Here is a 25,776-nt window from a genome sequence, read left to right on the forward strand (position 1 = left end):
AGTTTGATGTGGGACTCGGCGCCAATGTGACCGCCTACGCAGCGTCGGAGAGGCGAGGTTGCCCTAATGTTGCGATCGGTAGGCTTGGTACCGAAGGCGAGTGCCGAAGGCACACGTAGCCCTACAGTTTTAGTCCACGTGTTTGGTATTCATTGGCTGTTCATTTTGGTATAAGCAGAGTCCCCCAAGTCCCCTTGTGAGAGTCTTGAAAGGGTTTGCGGTTGTCCTCGGAAGGAACCACGGCCCTACCGTTCGGTAACTCAATCTTTGGGAAGGGCGGACATTGTCCTTCCTACATCATCATTAGTTCGGCGTTGGCGAAGTCGGAAGGTCGCCGGTGGTGGTGAAGGGCGTCGGCGGCGGCGAACGAGCGACTACGCTTCGCGCCTCCACGTGCGTCCGTTGCCCGCAGGATGGCGACACCGTGCACGTGATGATGGCGCGGCGCGATTAATGCGCCGTTGTTTTTTCGAGAGTACCGTTGTCAAACTCCCTCCTATAAATAGGGATGACCGGTGGTGAATTCACTTTGCATCTGCGAGGCGTGAGAGCTCTATCACGAGGCGATTTCCGGACGAATGCTAGCGGATAAAGCGATTTCGGCGAGATCTAACGGTAACCGAGCGATTTCGGTCTGCAGCGGTAGGAAGAGCCTTCTTTGTTGAAGCGATCTCGAAGTAATAGCGATCTGCGTCCTCCTCGAAGCTAAACAAAGGTACCGTTCGGTAGCCCTACTTTTCCATCTCTACGCACCTTAAGAGTTTACGTCCTTCCTTGGTTTGAACTAGAGTGGCCATAGGGTTTCATTCGGTAGTCTAGTCGCCATAGGTGGTGATGTAGGGGTCGGTAGGATAGCATCCGGCATGAGCCTTAGTTTCCCTTTTTGCCTGTCTTTGTAGATGTCTCGATGGCGAGTCATTCTCGGCGCGAGCCCAATGCGTTCGACGAGGAGTCATCGGACGGTCTCTTTGACTCCGGCGTTGAAGCGGCGGCTGATGCGCCGGGAGGAGAATCCGGCGTCGAGATACTCGGCAAAGGCCCAGCCCAGTCCCCACACATGGTATCGGGAAGGGTTTATGACCGCTCCGGTACCGTTGTCTATCATATATAGCGACGGTCGCCACGTGGGCACTTGGCGCCCGCGTATGGGTGGCGGCGGTGGTAACCGACGAGGCCTCCACTTCCGGCCGTGGTAGGCGGCTGCCGAACCGTCCAGCCGGCGAGTGTTCAGTAGTCTACCCCAGCAATCCGAGTGCGATGGTGCCATGGGGTTCAGAGGAGCTTGTCTTGGCGTTGATTATCTGGAGCCCAACGGATCACCGGTGGGAGATTGCGTTTGGCGAGTACTTCATCCCCCGATTCGGTAGGTATGAGATTCCAGAGCCCACGAATCCGCTGCGGTCAGAAGGGCAAGGATTTGAAGTGTCTTCTTCACGGGCGTGCTTACGCAGGGTGAGGCTCCCTGCAGCCCGCCGTTCAGAGGATCTTGGCTCAAATAGGCTACGCTCGGCTTTAATCCCAACTCGGGTGGCGCGGATGGGGGTAGTCACGCCCCGGCATGGTGGGAGGAGAACCGTCAGATGGCGGTTCTCCCACTGTGCATAGCGTCCACGAAGTCGAGTGTGCCGATCACGGGGCTGGGTCGAGGCCAATTGCACGAAGGCTACCGGCAGCGCCGCCGTCGCTGTCGTCCGACCTCATAGAAGCGTGGAGAAGCGGCGGTGCTTTTGTCGGTGATTGGGAGTCGCCGGGATAGCCCGTCCGTTTCCACATTCCCACCACGTTCCAAATGGCGGTAGGCTATTCTACGTCGCCTGTAGGTCTTTCGAGTCTTTCTTCCTTCGCGTTTAATGCGATCCGTTTGGTTTTGTGCAGGCAAGCTAGGCGGCCGAAGCCACCTGCATGTAAACGGAGATCCGCAGGGTGAAAGGTTAGGTGAGGTTCTGCCGTTGAGAGGGTGTACCCAGTTTCTCTTTAACGCCAATCTCATCAAGGCCCGACATCAGCCACTGCCGGAGTAAGTATACTCGTAACTTACAATTGTTTCTTTTCTTACATTGCGGGTCTTACCAACCCTTTTCTCGTGTGTGGAAGGCGGGAGAGCACCAGGCTAAGAGGATGAGCACGAGTCCTCAAGCGCCGTCTCATGATGGGCTTCAGGGGAAGAAGAAGAAGACCGGCCCGCAGGCGCGCCGCATCAGAACCCGATAACCAGAAGTTGGCCGGCGTCTCCGTGAACTCAATGCGAATCGGCCGCGCATAGCCGAGCGAGGCGCCGCCCCTCTCCCCCCGCCGAGGCGCCACTACGAAGGACTTCCGAGCCGCGGCAAGCGGCCCCTCACCGTCGATTTGGATGCCGAACCGCCGGCCGAAGTGCGCGGACGCGCGGCGAGCCCACTCGGGCCATCTTCGCGGTCGACAACGGCGAGGGCTCACGCGATCCGTCACCACGGCCTGTCCGCGAAAGCGTCAGTTCGCGAACCATATGATCATTGGTTCGCAAATGGAGCTGACGATTAGATCGAGAGCTGCCAAGGCTCCTCCGGGAGAAGCGGTCGCGCCTTCGTCTTGCATCGGTAAGTCGAACATGTTCGGCCACGACTCACCGATCATTCTTGGTACCTTCTGCGACATGCTCGTTATTACAGCTTCCCGATGGACATGTGGCTTTGCATGAAGCGGGCCATCAATGCCGCCGGAAGGCGAAGGTTTGGCCTACGAGAGGGCGGGGCGGGGTTGCCGAGGTGGCAAGGCTATCGAGGATCATGCGAATCACTGGTGAAGGATTTGCAGGTGCGAGCGCGTGTCAAGGCATCTGAGTCAAATTTACAGACACATGCCGTCGGCCAGAGTCGGCGCATCTATCGGCCGCAGAGGCTATCGAGGCAAAGGATGCCGTTCGGTGGCTCTGGAAGAGTCGGAGGGCCAAAGCGTCGAGATTGAGGTTGCCGTCCAGGAAGCCATTCAGTAGTATCGCCACTCTACCGATTTCTCTACCTTGCTCGACAAGGAGGTGGGCTCGGAGATGGTAGATCTCATCTACCGATTCGCGGCACAATCACGGGGACGAAGCTCAACTTGAACTTCATTGCCGATCCTCCTCCCCTTCCAGAAAGTCACGGAAGAAATGATCGAAGCGATGAAGACGCCCGAGGAGCCTCGGAAGCCGGTGCCGAAGGGGCGGATGCCGAGGGCCCTGCATCCTGATCACCTGCCTTTATGAATGTAATTTTGATGCCGAACGTATTTTTGTAATTTTGTTATAACTTTGATGCCGTTGGCATCTTTTGTTTGGATAATTAATGCCGTGGGCATATTTTTATTAAAGTTATGCTTTCACTTTCAATTACTTGCATCTTACTTCCGAATCGGTAGCGTACTTAGAGAATGTTTCCGTTTAATGCCGAAGGCTCTCAAACAAAAGACATCGGCCGTTGGCCAATAAAGTTCCCGTAATTACCGATTGTAAAGCAATGGCCCGTAATGACCGAGAGCCTATAACGCCCAATAAAGTCTACAAAGTTGTCCCTTAATCGGTAGGATAATGGCGACGCCAAAATGTGTAGTTTGCTGCGACCGATGGTCTCTACCGTAAAAAAAAAAAAAACAACAAATGGAGAGATTGAGAGGCGCAACAAAGGTGCCGAATATACGAGCCGAAGACCCTTTTATTGATAAACTGCCGAAGGCAAGAGTACAATTAGGAGTGCGTTTACAATTTAGAACCCGTCGTTGGCTAGGAAATGCTGTAATGCCAAGGTCATGTGCATGTAGAGATGCCGAGGCTCTTGGGACCCCTCCGTGACCCTGCCGTAGGCTAGGTGATTTCATTTGAAATAATACTTCAAATGCTCTACATTCCAAGGATGACCGAGGGTCTTTCCGTTGGAGTCTCTAAGTCGATAAGTCCCCGATCGCTGGATACCGATGATTTTGTAGGGTCCCTCCCAGGAAGGTCCGAGGGTTCCTTCCGTGGGATTCTTGGTTGCCAGAGAGACTTTCCGCATGACCCAATCTCCGATTCGGAAAGAACGGGATTTGACCCTAGAGTCATAGTATCGAGAGACAGCGTTGCTTGTAAGCCGTTCCGAAGGTTGGCTTGTGTTCGGCGTTCTTCGAGTAGGTCGAGGCTTAAAGCAAGCGCTTCCTCGTTTGCCTTGGTGCGAAGGTTTCCGTTGGTAGGAATGCTCTCCAATTTCCCTGGACTCGACTACGCCTCGAGCGAAGGCCATAGAGAATGGTGTTTCCCGTTGCGTTGGTAGGATGTCGGATGGCCCGCCGCGCTTCTCGGAAGCTTTTCCGCCGAGGTTCCTTTGGCTTGTTGTCAAGTGCCGTTTCAACAGCGACTTCTTGACAATTTTGTTCATGGCCTCGACTGTCCGTTCGATTGGGGGTGTGCCGCGAAGCAAAAAAAAGCGAGTTGATCTTGAGTCGGTGCACGAAAACTTCGAATCAAACCGCCTGCCGTTATCCGTGATGATGGCGTAGGGATCTGAATCGGCGACAAATATTCGTCGGGCACGAAATCCTCGACTGCTTGCCGTTATCGTTGCTAGGGCTTTGGCTTTCTACCCATTTCGTAAAGTAGTCTCACGGCAACACGGCGTATTTGACTGACCCTTGCCTTCGGCATCGGACCTATTAGGTCTAGTCCCCACAGGCGAAGCGGCCCGCAGGCTCACGATCGGTGACAGCGGCTTCGGCGAGGATATGAGGACATTACCGAATCACGGCATTTGTCACACCTCTTGACTAGTGTGTTCGCATCCAGTGCGAGTTGGCGAAATAACCTGTCGGAAGACCTTATGTGCGGCGATCGGGGAAACCGTAGTGGTCACCGCATATTCCATCTTGGACCTCCCGAAGAACGTAGTCCCCTGCTCCTCGGTCGGGCACTTTAGATACGGCGTCGTGTAGCCTCGCTTGCATGGAACATCGTCGATGACTGCGTACCTTGCCGATCGGGTAGCGGAGTTTTCGAGCTGCGTCTTATCGGTAGGAAGGGTTCGGTGAGTCGGAAGGCGTAGGATTGGAGACATCCATGTGTCTTGCCGTGCGAGCGGTACATACCTCGGCCGGGCGTGGTTGTACTTGGGCGGGATAATATCTCCACGGTACCTTCCTTCCGATCTTGTCGTTTATCGCCAAGCCAATCGGGAGAGCGCGTCGGCGTGGCTGTCGACCCGGGATCTGCGAATCTCATAGGCTGGAATTTCGTAGTAGTTGGTGGGCTGCCTAGAGGTGACATGAGGCATCCCTTGCTGCGAAGTCCGCCGTTATCCGATTTACTATGGTGAAGTCACTTGTGAATCTTGATCTGCCTCGCGCTCATGCTCTTGGCTGGCGAAGCCCGCCGGAGAGGGCCTCATATTGCTTTCGCGCCGTTGGAAGTCAGGAAGTTGAATCGGGGCGTACTCAATTTTGCTACCGTCGGGTGGTTAATACCAGCCGGCGCCACATGCTCTTTGGTTTGCGAGCCATCCACATCACGGGACCCGAGAGGAGCGAAGTGTCGAAACTTTCGGTATCGTCTTATCTGGTGCAATGGCGCTCGGCGATGATGGCTCAATGGCGCGAGAGTTGTGAGCTCCGGAGATGAAGTCGGCATGGCCTTTTTCTGAGGCCTTGGTTTGAGCTTATGTCAAATTCTCCCAACTCGATTGCCCATTTGACCAATCGGCGGATGTTTCCGGCTTGCGATACCTGCGAAGAGGCTGGTTCGTCGAGCCTGTAATTTCGTGGGCACGGAAGTAGAGGCGAAGTCTTCGTGCCGGGCGGCGGGCGGTGCTAGTGTGCTCCAGGGTGGATGCAGAAGCTCTGCACTCTGGGCGCCTTGCTAACATAAAGATTGGTAGCCGCCTTCTCGGCTTCCTTATCAATGCAGGCTATGGCGGTGTTGGATCGAAAGGTATAGGAGTAGTACCTCGCCGGCAGCGGTTCGATATGATGGTGCACGGCTCATGTAGTTCTTCAAGTTTTGAAATGCACAGTGGCATTCGAGTCCATGCGATGTGATGTTGCCCCTTTCAAAGCTTTGAAGAGCGATGCGACTGTCGGTAGCCTTGGAGATGGGCGTGTCGAGCGCGACCGTCGATGGGCTCTAAATGTCCTTTTGCGTCTTGGCGTCTCCATATCGATTATAGCTTTTATTTTCTCGGGATTGGCCTCGATGCCTTTGGTGATCGAACACGAAATTTACGGAAGATACAGAAGGTGCATTTGCAGGTTGACCTCATTCGGTAATCCTTTAGAATACCGAACATGAGGGCCAAGTTTTTCAGGTGATCCCCTGCCGTTCGGCTTTTTACCAACATGTCGTCGACATATACCTCCATGCTGCCGCCGATGTATTTGTGAAAATCGGTTGTGAGCGTTGGTAAGTTGCCCTAGGGTTCTTCAGGCCGAAAGGCATGACATTATAACAGTACAAACCGCGATCCGTGATGAATGCCGTATGTTCTCTATCGGCAAGGTCCGCGATGATCTGGTTGTATCGAATCTACAACGTCCATGGTGGCGGCTCGTGCGGCGGTGGCATCGGCGGTGATGCGATCCTATGAAGAGCATCGCCGGACAAGCCTTATTCAGTCGGTATAGTCTAACACATTCGCCATCCCACGGCCTTCGAACCATGGCGAGTTGGCAAGCCAAGCGAGTGCGTAGCTTCCTGATAAAGCCGATGGCTTTGAGCATCAACCGGCCGCGTCGCCTCATACCATTCGGCATAAATCGATCGGCGGCTTTTGCGACTTCGTTTGTGGGCGGGAGATCTTGAGCTTGTGGTGATGACATCGGGTGATATCAGGGCATATCGTCATAGGACCAGCGAACTTCGCTTCTTTGCCGTAAGTTGATGAAGCGTCTTGGTCGGGATCAGTTGGTGCGATCTTCACCCACCGATCGGGGAATTCCTTGTTCAGGATTATGGTCTCGAGCTCCTCGCGGGCTGTGCCATTGGCGTTAGGTTTTCCTCGCGGGGGTCGTCGATGAGTTCGTTATCGTTCGGTAGTCCCTGCAAGGTCATGGCTTCCATTGGCGGTTTGTCACCGGTTATGACTTAAGGGCGCGTGGCATAGCACGTCGTCTTGTTGCAGTACCGAAGTCACCCGAATGGCTCGATACTGCTGCGCGTTGGGAACTTCATCAGCAACATGGGGCGACAAGTGGACTTTGACCTTGGTGAGTGCCGTTCGTCCGATAATGACGTTGTATGCCGTCGGGCAATCGGCAATGAGGAATTGGTCGAGGTCATTGTTTTTCGGGCGACGCCAAGGCTATGGCGGGCGTGCTGATGCTACCGATCGTTGGACCGGATCTCCGGAAGTGGTAGAGGTGTAATTTGCCGATGATCATGCGCCGTCGCTTCCAGCCCTGAACGATCGGCAAGATTACGCTCACCGAAGCTTCGCAGATTAATCGGCAAGACCGACCCACATCATAATCGCGCATCTCGCACGAATGATCATCGGTCGCCGTGGGGTAGATAATCCTCCTCCTCTTCTCTTCACAAAGGTGATGGGTTCTCATCCCACCTTCTGAATCTTACGGCCCGATCGCCGCTCTATGCCGAAGACCGAGGGTAGCTGGTACTGCGCACATCTTTGCGCTTACCAACGGTTTGAGGGTCCCGCTGAGTGGGACCGCGCCGATCATGTGGATCATGTTGATCCGCCGATTCTGATTCGGAGTGGGGCGCGGTGGCCTCGGCAAGATATTGATCCAACTTTCTTCAATCAGCGCTCGACAATTTTCCTCGGTGATCTGGTCGATCTTTGGATTGTGGATGCTGGTGATATCGGCAGATTTGCGATGTCGATTATCACATCGATTGGGCTTCGTTGGTCGGCCGGGATCTGGTCATGTTCGTTCATTAGGACGGTTTCAGACGTCGTGTTCAGCAGGTGAAGACTTCTGGCGCGATCGTGATTGGTAGGGGTGCCGGTGGTGCGTTACGTCCATACTTCCCACGTCTTTTCTTTGAATTTCACGACGGCTATCCGGTCGTCGCCCTTCCGCAGTGTCTGCCGGCGGGTCATCGGTTCGGCCGGGATAACTTTGGTGGCGATTCCTCCTTCCGAGCCAAGGCGGGTTTGGATTGAAGTATTCGCCTTTGCATGGGGGCCGCCGCTTTCATTAATTCGTCATACGCGGCGCCCTTGCTCGTGCACGAGGTATGAGAGGACCGTGAAGCCACTCTTGAAGGCGTCGTAGGCTGCCCTATCGTCCGTTCGGGACACCTCAGTACTGTGATCAAGCGCGGCGCTGCGTATTCCGCGAGGGTTCGTCCTCCCTTTGCGAATCGTTATGCGGATCGTCGGCGGAGTACAAGCGGTCCGTCTGGATCATGAAGTGGTTGAGAAAATTTGTTTTAGTTCGTCAAAGTGTACCGATCCGGTTCGAGCACTCGTCCGAGAACCAATTCAGCGGCTCCGGTAAGGGGCGAGGGAAAAAGCGAGACATTGCCCCTCATCGCGAGGCCCACACCCAACTGCTTGCCGATTGGAAGGAGTGAAGGTGCGTCAAGGATCTTCCACACCGCATAGAAAGGAATGCGCACCGGTTGTACCTCCCTGTCCGATCTAGACTTCTTGATGCGATCGTGGCTCCGAGTTTTCCCAATCGAGGACACAGGGTGGGTTCGGTCATCCTCCATCTTACGGATTCTTTGAAAGAGTAGGCGGATGGCGGGGTCTCGGTGGGACGCCTTGAGCGAAGTCTTGAAGCTCTCCTTGGACTTGGCGTTGCGCCTTGGAGTACTCGGGAGCTTCAAGCGGTAACGATTCGTTGCCCCTGCTGGGCGTACTCATCATCGGACTCCAGTGCGAATCAAACGAACCCTCCGAATGGGCGACTTATCCCGGGACCTCATCCGGAGTCCCAAGCGGGTGTTTATTGGATTGAGGGATCTATGCGTTCGGCATCCTTCTTGTCGTTGATCCGATGACGACAATCGGTGTACACCTTCTTGCACGTGAGGTTGGTTCTGGGGTGGCGGGACCACTTGTTTGAGGCGCGGCGTTGCCTTTGCCCCCTCCCTTCTTCTCACACCAGGGTCTGGACTCAGGAAGATTCGGTGGTCCGAATGTTTTGTGTTTCTGCGATTAAGCAACCGTTGGGTTTCGTCCACTTTGGGACGAAAGGAGATTGTTACGTTCTTGAAGTTTAGCCATCTCCTTCGGAGGGAGGTCATTTGAGCAGAGCTCGCTCGGCCGTGATGCAGGCGTCGGAGGATTACCGAAAAGGTGCTAGGGTGCGTGTGGGGCTTGCTCCACTTGGCATACCGTTAGTCCGTCCTCTGAAAGGCTGTAGTCTGAAGTGGTTCCCATTCGTTTTGTTTTTAGGAATTGTAGGTTGATTTTATCGATTTCCACAGACGGCGTAAGCTGTTGACGAAAAATGGTTTAATACTTTCGCGTAACTTAGTGATTAGGTCTCTTCGGTATCGATGTCCTCGGTAGGGTGTGCGACACGTAAGATAGCAAACACACGGTAATCCTAGGGCACCGGTGTGGTACCGCCAAGGCTCTCCGATGCTTAAGTAAGCACGGTTAAGTAAGTTTGAACTGATCAATAGGCGGTATGCCGTAAGTTCCTGATTGATTACCTTCAGTGGGATGGATGTCCTCTTTTATAGGCCTTGGGAGGTGTGCAATTTGTTTAGAGTTTCGATGTGGGACTGGGCGCCAATTGTGAGGCGCCAAGCGTCAGAGGGGCGAGGTTGCCCTAATGTTGCGATCGGTAGGCTTGGTACCGAAGGCGAGTGCCGAAGGCACACGTAGCCCTAGTTTGGTCCACGTGTTTGGTATTCATTGGCTGTTCATTTTGGTATAAACAGGCCATATATATATGATGGTAACTCACATATCAACATCTTTGCAAATTCTCATGTGGCTAGCCAGCCTGTGTTTTAGATTCTTTAAAATAAACTAAAAGAAGAAGCAAGGCTCAATTTCACCAGATACCGATCTGTTTAGTAGTTCGAGTGCACTATATTGCCTTAAAATTCAAGAAACAAAGTTCCATCATTAATTCCAAAACCTACATACTAAGAAATTACATGATCAATAAGAACACACAAGATGAAGATTGAATATTTCCTAATAATTGCTATAGAAATTCAAGCAGTAGGATAAGAAGCTTTCATGGTAATGCTACAAAGGGCTTGCACATGAAATGCCACAAAGGCCTTGCCTAGTATGCACATCTCTTTGAATTCTTACATATCCACCCTCACCCCACTCTGCACCCCATGAATTTTTGACTAACCAATACTGTACCATCAAGCACCTATCCCATACCCAACTACAAGTGACACCATGGTTCAAATGAGTTCCACAATCTCTGTGAGAATTCCAAGTGAGTAAAACCGAAGTCGTATCCACTGGCGTCAATTGCAGCGAGAACAGTTGATTGGCCACGGCCTTCAACAAAGCCAACTCGTTGGTGGTACATCTTCATAACTGTGATCTTTGCTTTGCATGATATGCTACCTTGTTCTTGTTGCAAATTCCATCAACTCCTCTATAGGGGTAGTTTGCTTCAACTGCCAGGCCTTTGTTGCGCATTACAAACTTAAAGGCATCATCCATGAGACCACCCTCACAGCCTTGGTTCTCACCCCGAGTGTCATGATCCACTAGCTCTTGCTAAGAAAGAGACACGAGCTTCCCACTTTTCAGCTTTGTAGTGCCTTCTGTGGTGCCACATGAAAATGCCCAACAAAGATCCTATATACCATATCACAATAAAAGCCCGAGTTAGAAAAGATTAATGCGAACCACATAGTTGAAAACAAAAATTATGATGAGGGTATTAGTGATTTTGGCTAATTATCACATTCACCCTAGTCCTTGATGGGGTGACACCTTTTTTCTCCAATCCATCTTTGCCGATGGGATTGCATCACGTTCTCATATTTAAAAGTGTCTTAGATGACATGGGATTGAGGGATGTTCTGTATCGGTTGCGTGAGGCTTGGAATTCTTCATGACTCGGTCGAAAATCCATTGATGTTTAGCTTGTAAGGTGATTGCTAGCATAGTTGAAGGACTCTATGAACTCCACATTGTCCTTGAATATCTGGAAACGATTTTCCCTCTCTTCATCGTCCTTGTAGATGCGTACATATCGAGCCATCCACTTTCATGTCTATCTAACATCAAGTATGAGCATCAAGCAATGTGCGCAGTTGGCTTGGGAAGCCCACACCCCAATCCCAACGATGGAACGTGCTGATTGTATCTTTTTCGTATTCAGTTTATCAGGTAAATGAAATGAAATGAAATGTAATGATGTCTAATAGCTGGTTCTTGTGAACATTGGCAGAATTTCAAACTTATTTCACATGATATCCCTTCTCAGTATTGTTTCAATCAGAAAGGCTTTTGTTTGTCCGAGCCCATTTTGCATATTCACTGTGTCCTGTTAATTTTTTTGTCTGAATTCTTTCTTAGTTATGCCAATAAATGTATCAGAACCCAAATGGAAGGCTCACTCCAAAAACCTGGTGATTGCTTGTAATGCCATATTGTTTGGTTGTTACACTTCACACGTGATATGTGCAGATCTTGTCACAGAGTACATTAGCTAGTACAAGATGGGGCATTTTCACAACCAATAATAGTAATTCTGCATAAATATGAAAAAGGAGAATCTGGTAGTCTTGGGTTCGGTCTACAGCTATAGGTGAAGTCGACAAGATTTTATAGTTACATGACAATAAGCATATAATTCAGAAAGCCTTGTTGATGGAAAGCTTTCTGAGCAAGGCCACAAACACCTTCTGGGGCATCCTTATAAATATCTATAGATAATTGTTGAGAATTAAGCTACTCACTGAGCTTAATAAGAAACTGCAGATGACAATCCTGCAGATTGTTCCTGAGAAGAATGAAGAATTGAAGAACTTTCCTTTTTGGGAAGTAGCCGTTAGCTACTCTAGCTATTTTGGGATAATTTCTACAGCTGGTTTTTTGTCTGTTTCTTAGCTGTACTATGTTATGAGACTCTAGCCTAGGTGTAAGAATCGTAGCCTCCAATCATTATGAATGGTAGGAGATGAGTCCTTGTATCCTAAAATATAGGATCCTGATTTTGGCATCTTATGTCATGTATATGAGAGCAGGTTTTTGCTCAGACCTGGATATAGAAAAATACAGAACATTTTCTCATTCTCTCTGGTTTTTCTTCTCTCTTCTGCATAAATGTTTTTTAATATACCAAAAACCAACATGGTATCGAGCCTGTGCGAATCGAGAGGCGTGGTGTGAGAGAGAGAGCTTTCCTGAAAAAATTCCCAAAAGGGATAAAGGTTGCTCTTTTATTGTTTGGTTCACTAAGACTCACTAGGAAAATGGTGGGATCAGGTTCTTCAGGTGGAGATCTACGAACTCCACAGTTTGATGGTGCAAACTATGATTTTTTGTCAAAATGGAGACCATCCTCATAGCACATGATCTATGGGATGTAGTTGAGGTCGGAGTACAACCTCAGCCAGTTATTGAGGAGGAAGAAGACTGCTGGAGGTGAAGGAAGTGAAGTGAGCAAATTCCAAAGCACCTACTATCTCAGGAGAAGACAGAATCAAAAATGCCAAGGCACGAGTCTCATTCAAGGAGCCTTAAGCGATGAGCTCTTCCTCGCATCAGAAATGAAAAGACTGCAAAAGGAGCTTGGGATGTCTTGAGGAGAGAGTTCAGAGGAGATAAAAAGGTAAGAGCTGTAAAACTTCAAGCTGTTAGAGCAGATTTTGAGTATATGAGAATGGTGATGGTGAAAGCTTAGATAGCTATTTGGCTAGATTTTTTGGAACTGTGAATAATCTGAAATCTCTTAGTGAAGATGTGACTGAAACAAGAATTGTGCAAAAACTTTTGATGAGTGTAAGTAGAAAATATAAGTCCATTGTGTCTATCATTGAAGAAACTCGAGATCTTGATGTTCTTAGAGTTGAAGAAGTTATTGCATCTGTCAAGGTTTATGATAAAGGGAAGACCTACATGATGAAAGAGATAAAGTGGCTGGAACTGAGAGAGCTTTTAGTAGTCTCAAGGTTGGAAATAACCAAGTTCATGGCTCTAATAAGGGCTCACAGAGTAGACCAAATCAAAAGTGGCAGGGACAAGACAAAAAGGGATCAAATTGGTCTCAAAATAACAATGGCTCAAGCTGGAATAACAATGCTGGAGGAAATTGGAACAATAGTTTTAATTCTCGGAACAAGCGAGGTGCGTGATCAAGGAAGTGTGAAACCACAATGCCAAGTCTGTCAAAAGTATCATTTTGGTGTGTGCAGGCACAAAGGCAAACCTAGATGTGGAAAATGTAATAGGTTTGGTCATACTGCAAAAGACTGTGAAGGCAACAAGCAGGTGGCTAAGCTGTGCAAAGGAGGAAGAGGTAATCACAGGCACCATGTTCTATGCTTGCCACTCTGCAAGTGTGAAAAATGGAAGTGTATGGTTTGTGAGCAGCGCTGCGGCAACCACATGACTTCTCAAGAGTCTGTGTTAATAAACATTGACAGGTGTGACTTGCAAAGTTAAAATGGGCACTTTGGAGATCTTGTACAAGCAACTGGAAAAGGCACTCTAATAGTTGAAACTCAACATGGGAGAAGGTATATACATGAAGTGTTGCTTGTTCCGGGCTTGGATGAGAATCTATTGAGTGTAGGCCAAATGATGGAGCATGGATACTATGTCCTATTTGGGGGTAACATGGCAGTTATTTTTGATGATGGCAGCCTCAACAATGTTGTAGCTAAAGTGGTCATGGGAGGAAATAGATGATTCCCTCTCTCACTTGAATCCATGACACTGCAGCTAGAAAAGCATCAGTGATTGAAGATTCTTGGATCTGGCATAGAAGACTTGGACATTTGAATTTTGTTAGCATGAAAAAAATGCAGCAGATGGAAATGGTGGCTGGACTACCTGTGTTAACCGAAATGAAGGATGTGTGTGAAGGTTGTGTTTCAGGAAAACATCACAGAGAGAAGTTTGACAAAGAGGGAGCATGGAGAGCAAGCTGTCCACTGGAATTAGTGCACAGACTTGTGTGGACCAATGCAAAATGAGTCAATTGGTGGAAATAGGTACTTCATCACATTCATTGATGATTTTTCAAGAATGTGCTGGGTATACTTTCTCAGAAACAAATCTGATACCTTTAATGTGTTTAAGAAATTCAAAGCCTTTGTTGAATTGCAAAGTGGATTTAGTTTGAAAAAACTAAGGAGTGATAGAGGTGGTGAATATACCTCACATGAGTTTCAAGAATTCTGTACAAGCATGGGAATGGAGAGGCAATTAACCATTGCCTACTCTCCTCAGCAAAATGGAGTTGCTGAGAGGAGAAATAGAACAATATGTGAGATGGCAAGATCCATGATGACAGAGAAAGGAATCCCTGTGATTTTTTGGGCAGAAGCTGTAAGTACAACTGTGTATCTCCAAAGCAGATGTTTTACAACATCATGCTAAGTAAAACACCATTTGAAGCATTCACAGGAAGAAAGCCAGAATCAAGCATCTGAAAGTGTTTGGTTGTATCTGTTATACTCATGTTCCATCACCCTTGAGGCAGAAGTTTGATGACAAGGCTAGAAAGGGAGTTTTATGGGATATGGAAGCTGTGAAAAGGGTTACAGAGTGTATGACTTGCAATCTAAAAAATTGTGCTCTCAAGGAGTGTAATTTTCAATGAGGACAAGGCATGGAATTGGAAGAGTGATCAAGAGGAATCTGTTCCAATACCATTCAACCTTGGAGGAAATGAAATAGAAACTGAATTTGGTGAAGAACAAACTGAAACAACTCAGTTTGATAATGGTGGCAGCTCTCACTCAAACACAACTGTTGGTGTTTCAGTAGGAAATAACAGTCAAGCTTCTACACCTAGCTCTACTCCAGTGAAGTTGAGAACTCTGGAAGACATATATGCAAGATGCCACATGTGTATCATTGAACCAGAGAACTATCAAGAAGCAGCTGGTGATTTAGCTTGGCAAGAAGCTATGAATGCTGAGTTGGAAATGATAGAGAAGAACAATACACTGGGAATTGGTTGAGAGACCAGCAGATAAACCTGTTATAGGTGTGAAGTGGGTGTTTAAAACCAAGCTTAATTTGGATGGAACAGTTCAAAAACATAAGGCCAGACTTGTAGCAAAGGGTATGCACAGAAACTGGAATTGACTACAATGAAACCTTTGCATCAGTTGCAAGGTTAGACACAATTCGAACTCTCATTGCTCTTGTAGCACAAAAAGGATGGAAGTTGTTTCAGTTAGATGTCAAGTCAGCATTCCTAAATGGTGTGCTTGATGAGGAAGTATATGTAGAGCAGCCTGAGGGTTTTGAATCTGAAAAATGCAAGTCACAAGGTTTACAAGCTGAAAAAAGCCTTGTATGGACTTAAGCAGGCTCCTAGAGCCTGGTACAGTGAGATTGATGCATATTTATCTATGTGCAAGTTCAAAAGAAGCATTAGTGAAGCTACTCTGTACACTAGATCTGATAATGAAGGAGGTTTAATCATTGTCTCAATCTATGTTGATGACATTGTTTATACTGGAAACAGTGAGAGGATGCTTGCTGAGTTTAAAAGGGAGATGATGCAGAGATATGAAATGTCAGACCTTGGACTCCTTCATCACTTCTTGGGCATGGGAATACTACAAACGATCAAGGGTTTTCATTCATCAAAGCAAGTATGCCAAATCCTTGCTTGTGAAGTTTGGGCTTGAAGATTGCAAACCAGTATCCATTCCATTGCCTACTGGTGAAAGACTCAAGAAAGTGGATGGAAGTGACTTAGCTGATGAAGGACTCTATAGAAAGATAGTAGGAAGTCTACTATACTTAAAGACAACTAGACCAGATTTGATGTATGCTTGCCAGTTTCTTTGTCAAGGTTTATGACTAGTCCTACAAAGAAGCATATGGGAGTTGCAAGAAGGGTCCTAAGATATGTGCAAGGAACTCTCAACTATGGCATTGAGTATGTGAAGGATAAGTCTGCAATTCTCATTGGATTCTGTGATGCAGATTGGGCAGGTAGTGAGGATGATAGCGGGAGCACGGCTATGCATTCACTTTGGAAGTGGAGCATTCTCTTGGGCCTCTGTGAAACAAAATACAGTGGCACTATCAACAGCTGAAGTGAGTATGTCTCAGCATCGAGGCAACAGACAGGCTATTTGGTTAAGGTTTGTCCTTGATGATTTTGGTGAAATGCAAAGCGAGGCAACACCTCTTTTCTGTGACAATATGTCAGCAATTTCTATGGCCAAGAATCCAGTTTTTCATCAAAGGACTAGACACATAAACAGGAGGTATCATTTCATAAGGGAGGCTCTACAAGAGGAAGTGATTGACATGAAATTCTGCAGAAGTGAAGAACAACTTGCAGATATTTTTACAAAGGCACTGCCTAAAGACAGATTTAATCAACTAAGGTTGAAACTTGGAGTTAAGCGTAATGGCGGCTTAGGAGAGGCTGTTGAGAATTAAGCTATTCAGAGCTTAATAAGAAACTGCAGATGACAATCCTGCAGATTGTTCCTGAGAAGAATGAAGAATTGAAGAACTTTCCTTTTGGGAAGTAGCCGTTAGCTACTCTAGCTATTTTGGGATAATTTCTACAGCTGGTTTTTTTGTCTATTTCTTAGCTGTACTATGTTAATGACTCTAGCCTAGGTGTAAGAATCGTAGCCTCCAATCATTATGAATGGTAGGAGATGAGTCCTTGTATCCTAAAATATAGGATCCTGATTTTGGCATCTTATGTCATGTATATGAGAGCAGGTTTTTGCTCATACCTGGATATAGAAAAATACAGAACATTTTCTCATTCTCTCTGGTTTTTCTTCTCTCTTCTGCATAAACGTTTTTTAATATACCAAAAACCAACAATAATTATCACCTCCAAAGATTGGGAGAATAGAGTAGGACTAATGGACCTTCTTTGGCTCCTAATGACATCTTCTAGAATTGATTTCAGCGCCCAGATATGATCGAACACTGCTCTGATACCAGTTGTTGGTTTTGTGATGGAAAATGAGGTGCTGGAAATATGAGTTGCTTCAACAGAGCTCTTTGTATTCGGATTCACTTAGCTTCTGTTTACAATGATAAGAGAATACTTCCTAGAGAACCTAAAATACATTGCATAGGAACTCTACCAAATTAATTAAGGACAGCTACAGCTGCTGCAATAAATAGAGATATTCTAGAGAATGAAGGAAGTACATTAATTCCAACAAAAATTCCAAGGGGTATGTGGTAAGATGAGCACCAAAACTCAAAGCTCCCTACCAAAACTAGTTAGTTATATAACATGCACATGAACATTATTTTTTTATCATTAATTAGTTATATAACATGCACATGCACATGCACTCAAAGCTCCCTACACAAATCAAAACTGAATCGTTGCAGTTGCTGTCTAACTCAGATTTGCAAAACTAGCGGTGGTGCAATGCAAGCTTCCAACGTTCCTTTTATTGCAAATGGTAGACTCTAAAGGGATGATGATGTGTGTATTTGTGGTTGAGCAAATTTTTTATGCCTTCCCTGCGAAATGGGAAAAACCCAGGGAAAAAAGAGACTTGATTTGTTATTTTTTTCTATTCGGCAAAGACCAATGAGACTTTTGAGGTCGTCGGTCCTGTAATCAATCGTAATTTATGCATAATAAGACTTTGGCAGTTTGGCAGAATGAATAGGATTACAAGTAGTAACCCATGTTATTAGTTCTTGAGTCTCAATTTCATCAAGTAGAGGAATTATATAGAACATTAAACCATATTACTTCCGGAGTTGTTGATTTAAAAATGTATGTTTTATTTATCGCACTACATATTACGTACTATATCAATCTAATGCACTATGTAAGTAGTTTACTACGTAAAAGGGCACAATAACACACTTTTAACATGACGACTAATTGCATGTATTAATTAATGCAATTTCCTTATAATATTATTTGCTATTTAGAACATATCTTGCACATGGGATATTAATTTAAAATTTTAATTTATTCATGATGTAGTTGGATATAGGCATTTTCACAGCCATTGATTATACATTCACTTCGATATGGATTCCATAATAGCCTATATAAATATATATAGATTATGCAGTCGGATAGGAAGCATACTGAGCAAGGCCACAGACACCTTCTGGGGCACCAGCATCCCTAAGAATTTTCATATAGCCATTTTCACCCCAGCTTTCACCCCATTGATTCTTGAGTAACCAATACTTCATGCCGTCCTCAGTCATCCCGTACCCAACGACGGTAACAGCATGGGTCGTTTTCGTCCCACAATCTGTGGGCGAGAAGACCCCACTTTGGTAATTCATAAACTCCGCCCCGGAACCATCGATGATTATTGAGACTGGCTGCCTGGACACAGCCTTGAGTAGGTCTTCTTCACTATTGGCAGGCACCTGTTCATAACCAGTGATCTGGACAGCAGGCTGATTAGCGCTACATATTCCCTGCGCACCCTGGTACGGGTAGTTTTCTTCGGTGGCAATTCCTCCGTTTTGTTGGATGTATTGAAAGGAACTAGTCATGAAACCACCATCGCAGCCTTTGTTGCCATAGCTGCTGGTACAGTCTAGAAGTTGTTGCTCGGACAGTGAGATCAGTTCCCCAGTTTGGATTTGGTTAATCCCTTCCACTGCTGCCACTGCAGAAAATGCCCAGCAACAGCCTACATATATAATACAAAAACAAAAACATCAATACTTAGTAAAGAATATGGATGAGTTAAGAAGGTAATTAATATAAGGAAGGTGGATCTCTTAATTACCACAGCGTAATTGATTCTTTATGGGGGTGACAGCTCCTTTCTCCCTCCAGTCAATGCTAGGCGGAACATCAGTCGGGCTGAGGTCTTTGTACCTGAAAGATATGTTTGCGGATGAGGTTGATTCAGTGGCCCTTTTGTATCCAGTACGCTGCCGGAGGAATTCTTCATCGCTCAAATCAGAATGTTCATTCAGTCCTAACTTGTAAGTCTTGTTCCCTTCAGAGTTGAACTTCTCCACAAACTGCAAGTTCTTCTTGAATATGGCGAAACGCCTTTCCTTCTCTGCATTGTCCTCATAAACACGGTCATACTTTGTCATCCATTGCTCATGTTTTGCAGCAAAGGAAGCTTCGGACAGTGTGCGGGATGTGGCTTGAGATGCCAAAGTCCCCAAGACGATGAATAGGGCGAGGACCACAAGGTTTTTCTCAAAAGCCATTGTTCGCAAAGGATTATTGGCTTAGGTTTTAAGTAGTGATATTGGAAAGCTTAGCTAGCTGTGAAGAAGCAAAGCATATGATCGTGGGTTTATATAGAGGTTTTGATCAGCGTGTTTGCATGTGAACACAGTGTTCATGTTATTAGCGGAATTGGGAAGGCAGCGAAATTTCCAGGCACGTACGTAGCCGAATACTATTAAATTGATATTTTGTTTTGTTTGTGGAAAATTGACGCATAGTAAGTCATGAAGGCATAATAGTAAGTCATGGAGGCATAATTGGCGCAAATCATCATTCACCCGACGTCTATGGAGGTATAATTGGAGCAAATCATAATGTATGAAAAGAGTCTTAGCTAAGCATGGTCAGTTTGGAAATGCTTTTAGATAATAGAAAAGTTGATATATATCCATGGGTTTAATCCTCGGATTTTGTGACTTTGATACAAGTCCTTTTTGTGCCACATAGGATTACATTCATTTTTAAATATTGTATGATGTAATCTTTTGATTTTTATATTTTTAAAATCACTTTTGGTTCCAATATTGCCCATTATCTTAGATTACTTACCTTAATGAGATAATTAGCCAATATTATATTTCTTTCCTTATCCAATTTACCCTTGAGCACATAAAACGTAAGAAATAATGAAGTTATTAATTGCAGCAAATTTTTATGGTGGTTTTATAATAAATTACTAAATTTATGGTAAGTAAAGCACCTAATTAGGAAGACTTTTTTCTTTTTTAAATGTTATACATTGACATAAGAAAGAAATAATGGAGTGAGTTTAGTGCTCAAAGGAACAAACACTCGTTAAAATAGATGAGAAAATAATTGAGATTCAGAGTTGGGGTTCATCCCAAGGCACAAATGACCGCTGAAGCATGGTCTAATATCCATTTGCTATGCAGTCATAGTATCAACTTTTTCTTCTTTTATTATTATTATTATTATTTTATGTTGAATATATGCTCAACTTTGAGAAAAATGACTTTGAAGGGATTAAGCTAAATTTACTAATATATTATATTATTTATTGTTGGTTGAGTTTGTGAATGCCCATTCTGGTACTAATAACCCATCCCAGCACAGCACCTATTGCTGGAGGAGTTTCAGCCTTAATTTGCGGCATGACTGAAACTCTCTCAAGTGTTTCCAGCAGTCTGCAATATCCTTAATTCTCTACCGTGCTCATGTGGAATTGTGGATTGATGTTGGTCGTAAAATTTTGAAAATCGAGCCAGAATAATCCAATCCCTGACGTGAATTTGATGTTCAAGTAAGGATGCTAATTAATATACCGTGTTAACTCAGATTTGTAAGACTAGCAGTGGGGCAGGAATAGAAGATGATCAGCATGCATGCAGCCAAGCATTGGTTAGTCAGGAATTGATATGTTGTCTTGTGGAAAATTAAGAAGTCCAACTTGAGCATGCAGCCAAGTTCTAACAATTTGTATGCGAATAACTCCAAATCCAGGTGGGGTTGAGCATGCATGCGGCCAAGCTTTACTTATTGTCAGCTTCATTAATTTTTGAGATATGACAAAAAACTCTACAAAGTTTTTGAAATCCCCAATCCTTAATTCGATACCGTGTTCGTCTAGAATTGTGGATGAATTTGGTCATCAAACTTTCACATCGAGCTACTAGAATAATCCAGTCCTTGATGTGAATTTGATGTTCAAGAATCCTGAATCGTTGCAGTTGCTGTCTAACTCAGATTTGCAAAACTGGTGGTGGTGCAATGCAAGCTTCCAACGTTCCTTTATTGCAAATGGTAGACTCTGAAGGGATGATGATGTGTGTATTTGTGGTTGAGCAAATTATTGATGCCGTCCCTGCCAAATGGGAAAAAACCAGAGAAAAAAGAGACTTGATTTGTTATTTTTTTCTATTCGGCAAAGACCAATGAGACTTTTGAGGTCGTCGGTCCTGTAATCCATCGTAATTTATGCATAATAAGACTTTGGGCAGTTTGGCGGAATGAATAGGAGTACAAGTAGTAACCCATGTTATTAGTTCTTGAGTCTCAATTTCATCAAGTAGAGGAATTATATAGAACATTAAACCATATTACTTCCGGAGTTGTTGATTTAAAAATGCACGTTTTATTTATCGCATTACATATTACGTATGCTATATCAATCTAATGCACTATGTAAGTAGTTTACTACGTAAAAGGGCACAAAAACACACTTTTAACAAGGGCTCCAGAGAAACCTGACGACTAATTGCATGTATTAATTAATGCCATTTCCTTATAATATTATTTGTTATTTAGAACATATCTTGCACATGGGATATTAATTTAAAATTTTAATTTTCAAAGCCATTGATTATACATTCACTTCGATATGGATTTCACAGCCAATCATTAATGATAATACACTCACTTAGATATGGATTCTATAGCCTAGCTATATAAATATATATAGATTATGCAGTGGGATAACTAGCCAGCCGAGCAAGGCCACAGACACCTTCTGGGGCACCAGCATCCCTAAGAATTTTCATATAGCCATTTTCACCCACCCCATTGATTCTTGAGTAAATCATAATGTATGAAAAGAGTTTTAGCTAAGCATGGCCAGTTTGGAAATGCTTTTAGGTAATCAAACAAAAGCGTGTTTTTGCGTTGTTTGACATTAAATAAATAAAATAAAAAAAAGTGCTAATTGCCTATAAAAGTAGTTCCAATTACTTTTTTCAACCATAAAGATAAAGCACTTGAATTTTTAATAAAATTTACATATGCTTATAAGAAAAATATTTATCATCAGAAGTGCTTCCTAAACAAATATTCTATATACTTTCTACAAAAGCATTTTTCAAATAAAATTAAGTGACCAGAGTTTTAAGGCTCAAAATCAACAAGGCCCACATCTACAAGTACTGACCATATTGAGTTTCAATTATACGAAACAATTAAATTAACCCATTACCTTTTGCGTTGTTAATGCAAAAATGTATGCGCACCAAAAAAATCTTATTATTAGTTAAATTTCTCGAGGTGATCATCAAAGAGGATATGTAGGCACAAAATCTTAGTGTGCTTTGTACAACATTACTCAATTGTGGAACTGAATATGGAAAAACAGCAGCTTTATTATACCACTACCAAGTTTAGATTACAATGCCATTACTCAAGCTGCTCAATACATATGCAGCCATATGCCAAGGGAGGGTTATACAACTGGATAGGAAGCATACATGGCAATGCGACAAAGCCCTTCTGGAAAACCAACATCTTTGCGCAATCTCATGTAGCCACCCTCACCCCAGTTCGCTCCCCATGAATTCTTGACCCACCAATACTTAATGCCATCTTCATTTTCACCAAAACCGACGACTGTAACACCACGGTCAAGTGATCCCACAACCTCCAGAAAAGATCCCACTGGAGTAATGTCGGAAGGCATCGAGCACATTACCAGTTTCGCAACCTTGGTTGGCGTCATTTTTGGAACAGTCCACTAGTTGTTTGTATGTTATATAACTAATTAATGATCACAAAATAATGTTCAGTGCATGTGATATAACTAATTAGTTTTGGTAGGGACCTTTGAGTTTTGGTGCTCATCTTACCACATACACCTTGGAATTTTATGGGGGTGACAGCTCCTTCGTTCCTCCTGTCAATGGTTGGTGGAACATCAGTCAGGTTTTCGTTCCAGAAAGAACTATTTTTGAATGAGCTTGTGGGTTTGTATCCAGTATGAAACATGGTGAATTCTTCATCTGTAAGGTCTGAGAATTCGTTGAGGCCTAACTTGTAAGTGTGATTCGCTTCCTTATTAAACTTTTTGATGAATTCCACATTTTCCTTGAATATCTTGAAACACCTTTACTTTTCTGCATATTTCATCGCCATTGAAGCTTCATCCAACGCGGTGGATGCGGCTTTTGATGCCCAAGTCCCCGAAACCCCTATGAACATGGAAATCATGAATTTCCATTCAAGTGTAAAAGCCATTGTTATTAGCTGATTGATGATCACTAGGTGTGAAGAAGCAAGATCAAAATTTCCATATATATAGATGATGAGCATCTTTGTTCTTCACTGTTAAGGAATATCTTTGGATATATGTGGAAAGGAGCCTGCATATTGAAAAAACCAATAAAAACTTCAGTCAGATCGACTCATTTTCTGCTTCACTGTGATGAAATGAAACACATTTTCAATATTAGGCCATTAGAACTCGATTAATTCTCGTATAGAGTTTGTCATACCTAGCTAGCATATAAGATGCATACGCATACTTACATATATATCACTCTGATCTATTTTTGTAAAAAGAAAAAGTGCATCAAATTCACTTTTAAGCAATTAGGCTAACAGACGTGGATAAGCATAAACCAATATAGTCTAAATAGCCAAGTGAGCAGGATATGACAAGGTCTGCAGGCACAGATAGGCATCAACCATATACATGCTCTGTGGTTTACACCAGGGATCTTGTTGGCCATATATATATGATGGTAACTCACATATCAACATCTTTGCAAATTCTCATGTGGCTAGCCAGCCTGTGTTTTAGATTCATTAAAATAAAATAAAAGAAGAAGCAAGGCTCAATTTCAGCAGTACCGATCTATTTAGTAGTTCGAGTGCACTAATGTATTGCCTAAAAATTCAAGAAACTAAGTTCCATCATTAATTCCAAAAGCTACATACTAAGAAATTACATGATCAATAAGAACACACAAGATGAAGGTTGAATATTTCCTAACAATTGCTATAGAAATTCAAGCAGTAGGATAGGAAGCTTTCATGGCAATGCCACAAAGGCCTTGCCTAGTATGCACATCTCTTTGAATTCTTACATATCCACCCTCACCCCACTCTGCACCCCATGAGTTTTTGACTAACCAATACTTGGTACCATCAGCACCTGTCCCATACCCAACTACAGTGACACCATGGTTCAAATGAGTTCCACAATCTCCTGTGAGAATTCCAAGTGAGTAAAACTGGAAGTCGTATCCACTGGCATCAATTGCAACAGAAACAGGTTGATTGGCCACGGCCTTCAACAAAGCCAACTCGTTGGCTGGTACATCTTCATAACCTGTGATCTTTGCTGCATGATATGCTACCTTGTTCTTGTTGCAAATTCCATCAACTCCTCTATAGGGGTAGCTTGCTTCAGCTGCCAGGCCTTTGTTGCGCATTACAAACTTAAAGGCATCATCCATGAGACCACCCTCACAGCCTCGGTTCTCACCCTGAGTGTCACAATCCACTAGCTCTTGCTCCGAAAGAGACACAAGCTTCCCACTTTTCAGCTTTGTAGTGCCTTCTGTGGCTGCCACTGCAGAAAATGCCCAACAGCATCCTATATACCATATCACAATACAAGCCCGAGATAGAAAAGATTAATGCGAACCACATAGTTGAAAACAAAAATTAGGATGAGGGTATTAGTGATTTTGGATAATTACCACATTCACCCTGGTCCTTGATGGGGGTGACAGCTCCCTTTTTTCTCCAATCCATGCTGGATGGGATTGCAGTCACGTTCTCATATCTAAAAGGTGTCTTAGATGACATGGGATTGAGGGATGTTCTGTATCGGTTGCGAGAGGCTTGGAATTCTTCATGACTCTGGTCTGCAAATCCATTTATGTTTAGCTTGTAAGGCTGATTGCTAGCATAGTTGAAGGACTCTATGAACTCCACATTGTCCTTGAATATCTGGAAACGCTTTTCCCTCTCTTCATTGTCCTTGTAGATGCGTCCATATCGAGCCATCCACTGCTCATGTCTATCTAACATGGAAGTATGAGCATCACGCAATGTGCGGCAGTTGGCTTGGGAAGCCCACACCCCCAGGACTAAAAGTGTCAGTAGAATAGATGATGACTTTCTAAGTGTGAAATCCATTATTTACTGGTTTAGGATTTGTGTGAAATGAATTTTGTTTATGCTTATGCTTATAGAAACAATCATGTAGTATATATCTAGCAGACGCATTTTATCCCTCAAGAGATCTAAGTATATATAGAAGATCTCGGGATCTCGATCCGGCAATCTGTGGTGGATTTGGCAACCAGGTTGCATTCCGGATATGTTGCCATGTTAGCGAGCGAAGTTTTCTTCTGCGGTTGATTAGGACTGAAGATGATTATCTACTAGTACTGTTTCACTATACCGAGATAGTCTTGGAAGTCGTTAGTCTAAGCATAAATGTTTCGTTTTGGTTGCTGAACCTGAAATCTAATGCGTGTGTGTACATCTTGCATCCCTTTTTCTCCGTACCCTTTACATGGAAATGACCAAAAACAAAAAAAGAAGCCAATTAGGCAATTTATGTCCCCTGAAAAGCTAAATAAACATGGTGTTATCCATTATTTGTTCAAAGAACTGCAGGGCTCTACATACATCAACGTTCTTGAGCCTTCAACGACATTATACTTGGGCCTTAATAGACAGCCGTATTAAACACAATTCACTCCTACGAAAATCAACACTCGTTTAATTATGAAATGACAACTAGGTTTTGGAGAA

At 44.7% G+C, this 25,776-nt stretch overlaps 2 protein-coding genes across 2 annotated transcripts; both read right to left on the reverse strand.

Moving 5' to 3' along the window:
* Nucleotides 1–18,021: 18,021 nt before the first annotated feature.
* Nucleotides 18,022–19,326, reverse strand: LOC103324933 (senescence-specific cysteine protease SAG39-like). Its single transcript, XM_008227046.3, has 2 exons — nt 18,824–19,326; nt 18,022–18,724 (listed from the first exon to the last, which is right to left on the reverse strand). Exons 1-2 carry the CDS (start codon nt 19,260–19,262, stop codon nt 18,138–18,140), a joined length of 1,026 nt encoding a protein of 341 aa, XP_008225268.2. The 5' UTR covers nt 19,263–19,326; the 3' UTR covers nt 18,022–18,137.
* Nucleotides 19,327–23,773: 4,447 nt separating this feature from the next.
* LOC107880649 (senescence-specific cysteine protease SAG39-like) lies at nt 23,774–25,690 on the reverse strand. Its single transcript, XM_016792674.2, has 2 exons — nt 24,711–25,690; nt 23,774–24,604 (listed from the first exon to the last, which is right to left on the reverse strand). Exons 1-2 carry the CDS (start codon nt 25,150–25,152, stop codon nt 24,015–24,017), a joined length of 1,032 nt encoding a protein of 343 aa, XP_016648160.2. The 5' UTR covers nt 25,153–25,690; the 3' UTR covers nt 23,774–24,014.
* Between the last annotated feature and the right edge of the window lie 86 nt (nt 25,691–25,776).

This window comes from Prunus mume, linkage group LG3 (assembly GCF_029339155.1).
Source record: "Prunus mume cultivar Tortuosa linkage group LG3, ASM2933915v1, whole genome shotgun sequence".
NCBI lineage: Eukaryota > Viridiplantae > Streptophyta > Magnoliopsida > Rosales > Rosaceae > Prunus > Prunus mume.

Excerpts from the sequence above, each read along its gene's own strand:
- LOC103324933 (XM_008227046.3), bottom strand. The coding sequence starts at position 19,262 with ATGGCTTTTGAGAAAAACCTTGTGGTCCTCGCCCTATTCATCGTCTTG. Across the intron at positions 18,725-18,823 it reads AAAGAATCAATTACGCTGTG|GCTGTTGCTGGGCATTTTCT; the intron begins GTAATTAAGAGA and ends TTATATATGTAG.
- LOC107880649 (XM_016792674.2), bottom strand. The coding sequence starts at position 25,152 with ATGGATTTCACACTTAGAAAGTCATCATCTATTCTACTGACACTTTTA. Across the intron at positions 24,605-24,710 it reads CAAGGACCAGGGTGAATGTG|GATGCTGTTGGGCATTTTCT; the intron begins GTAATTATCCAA and ends TATGGTATATAG.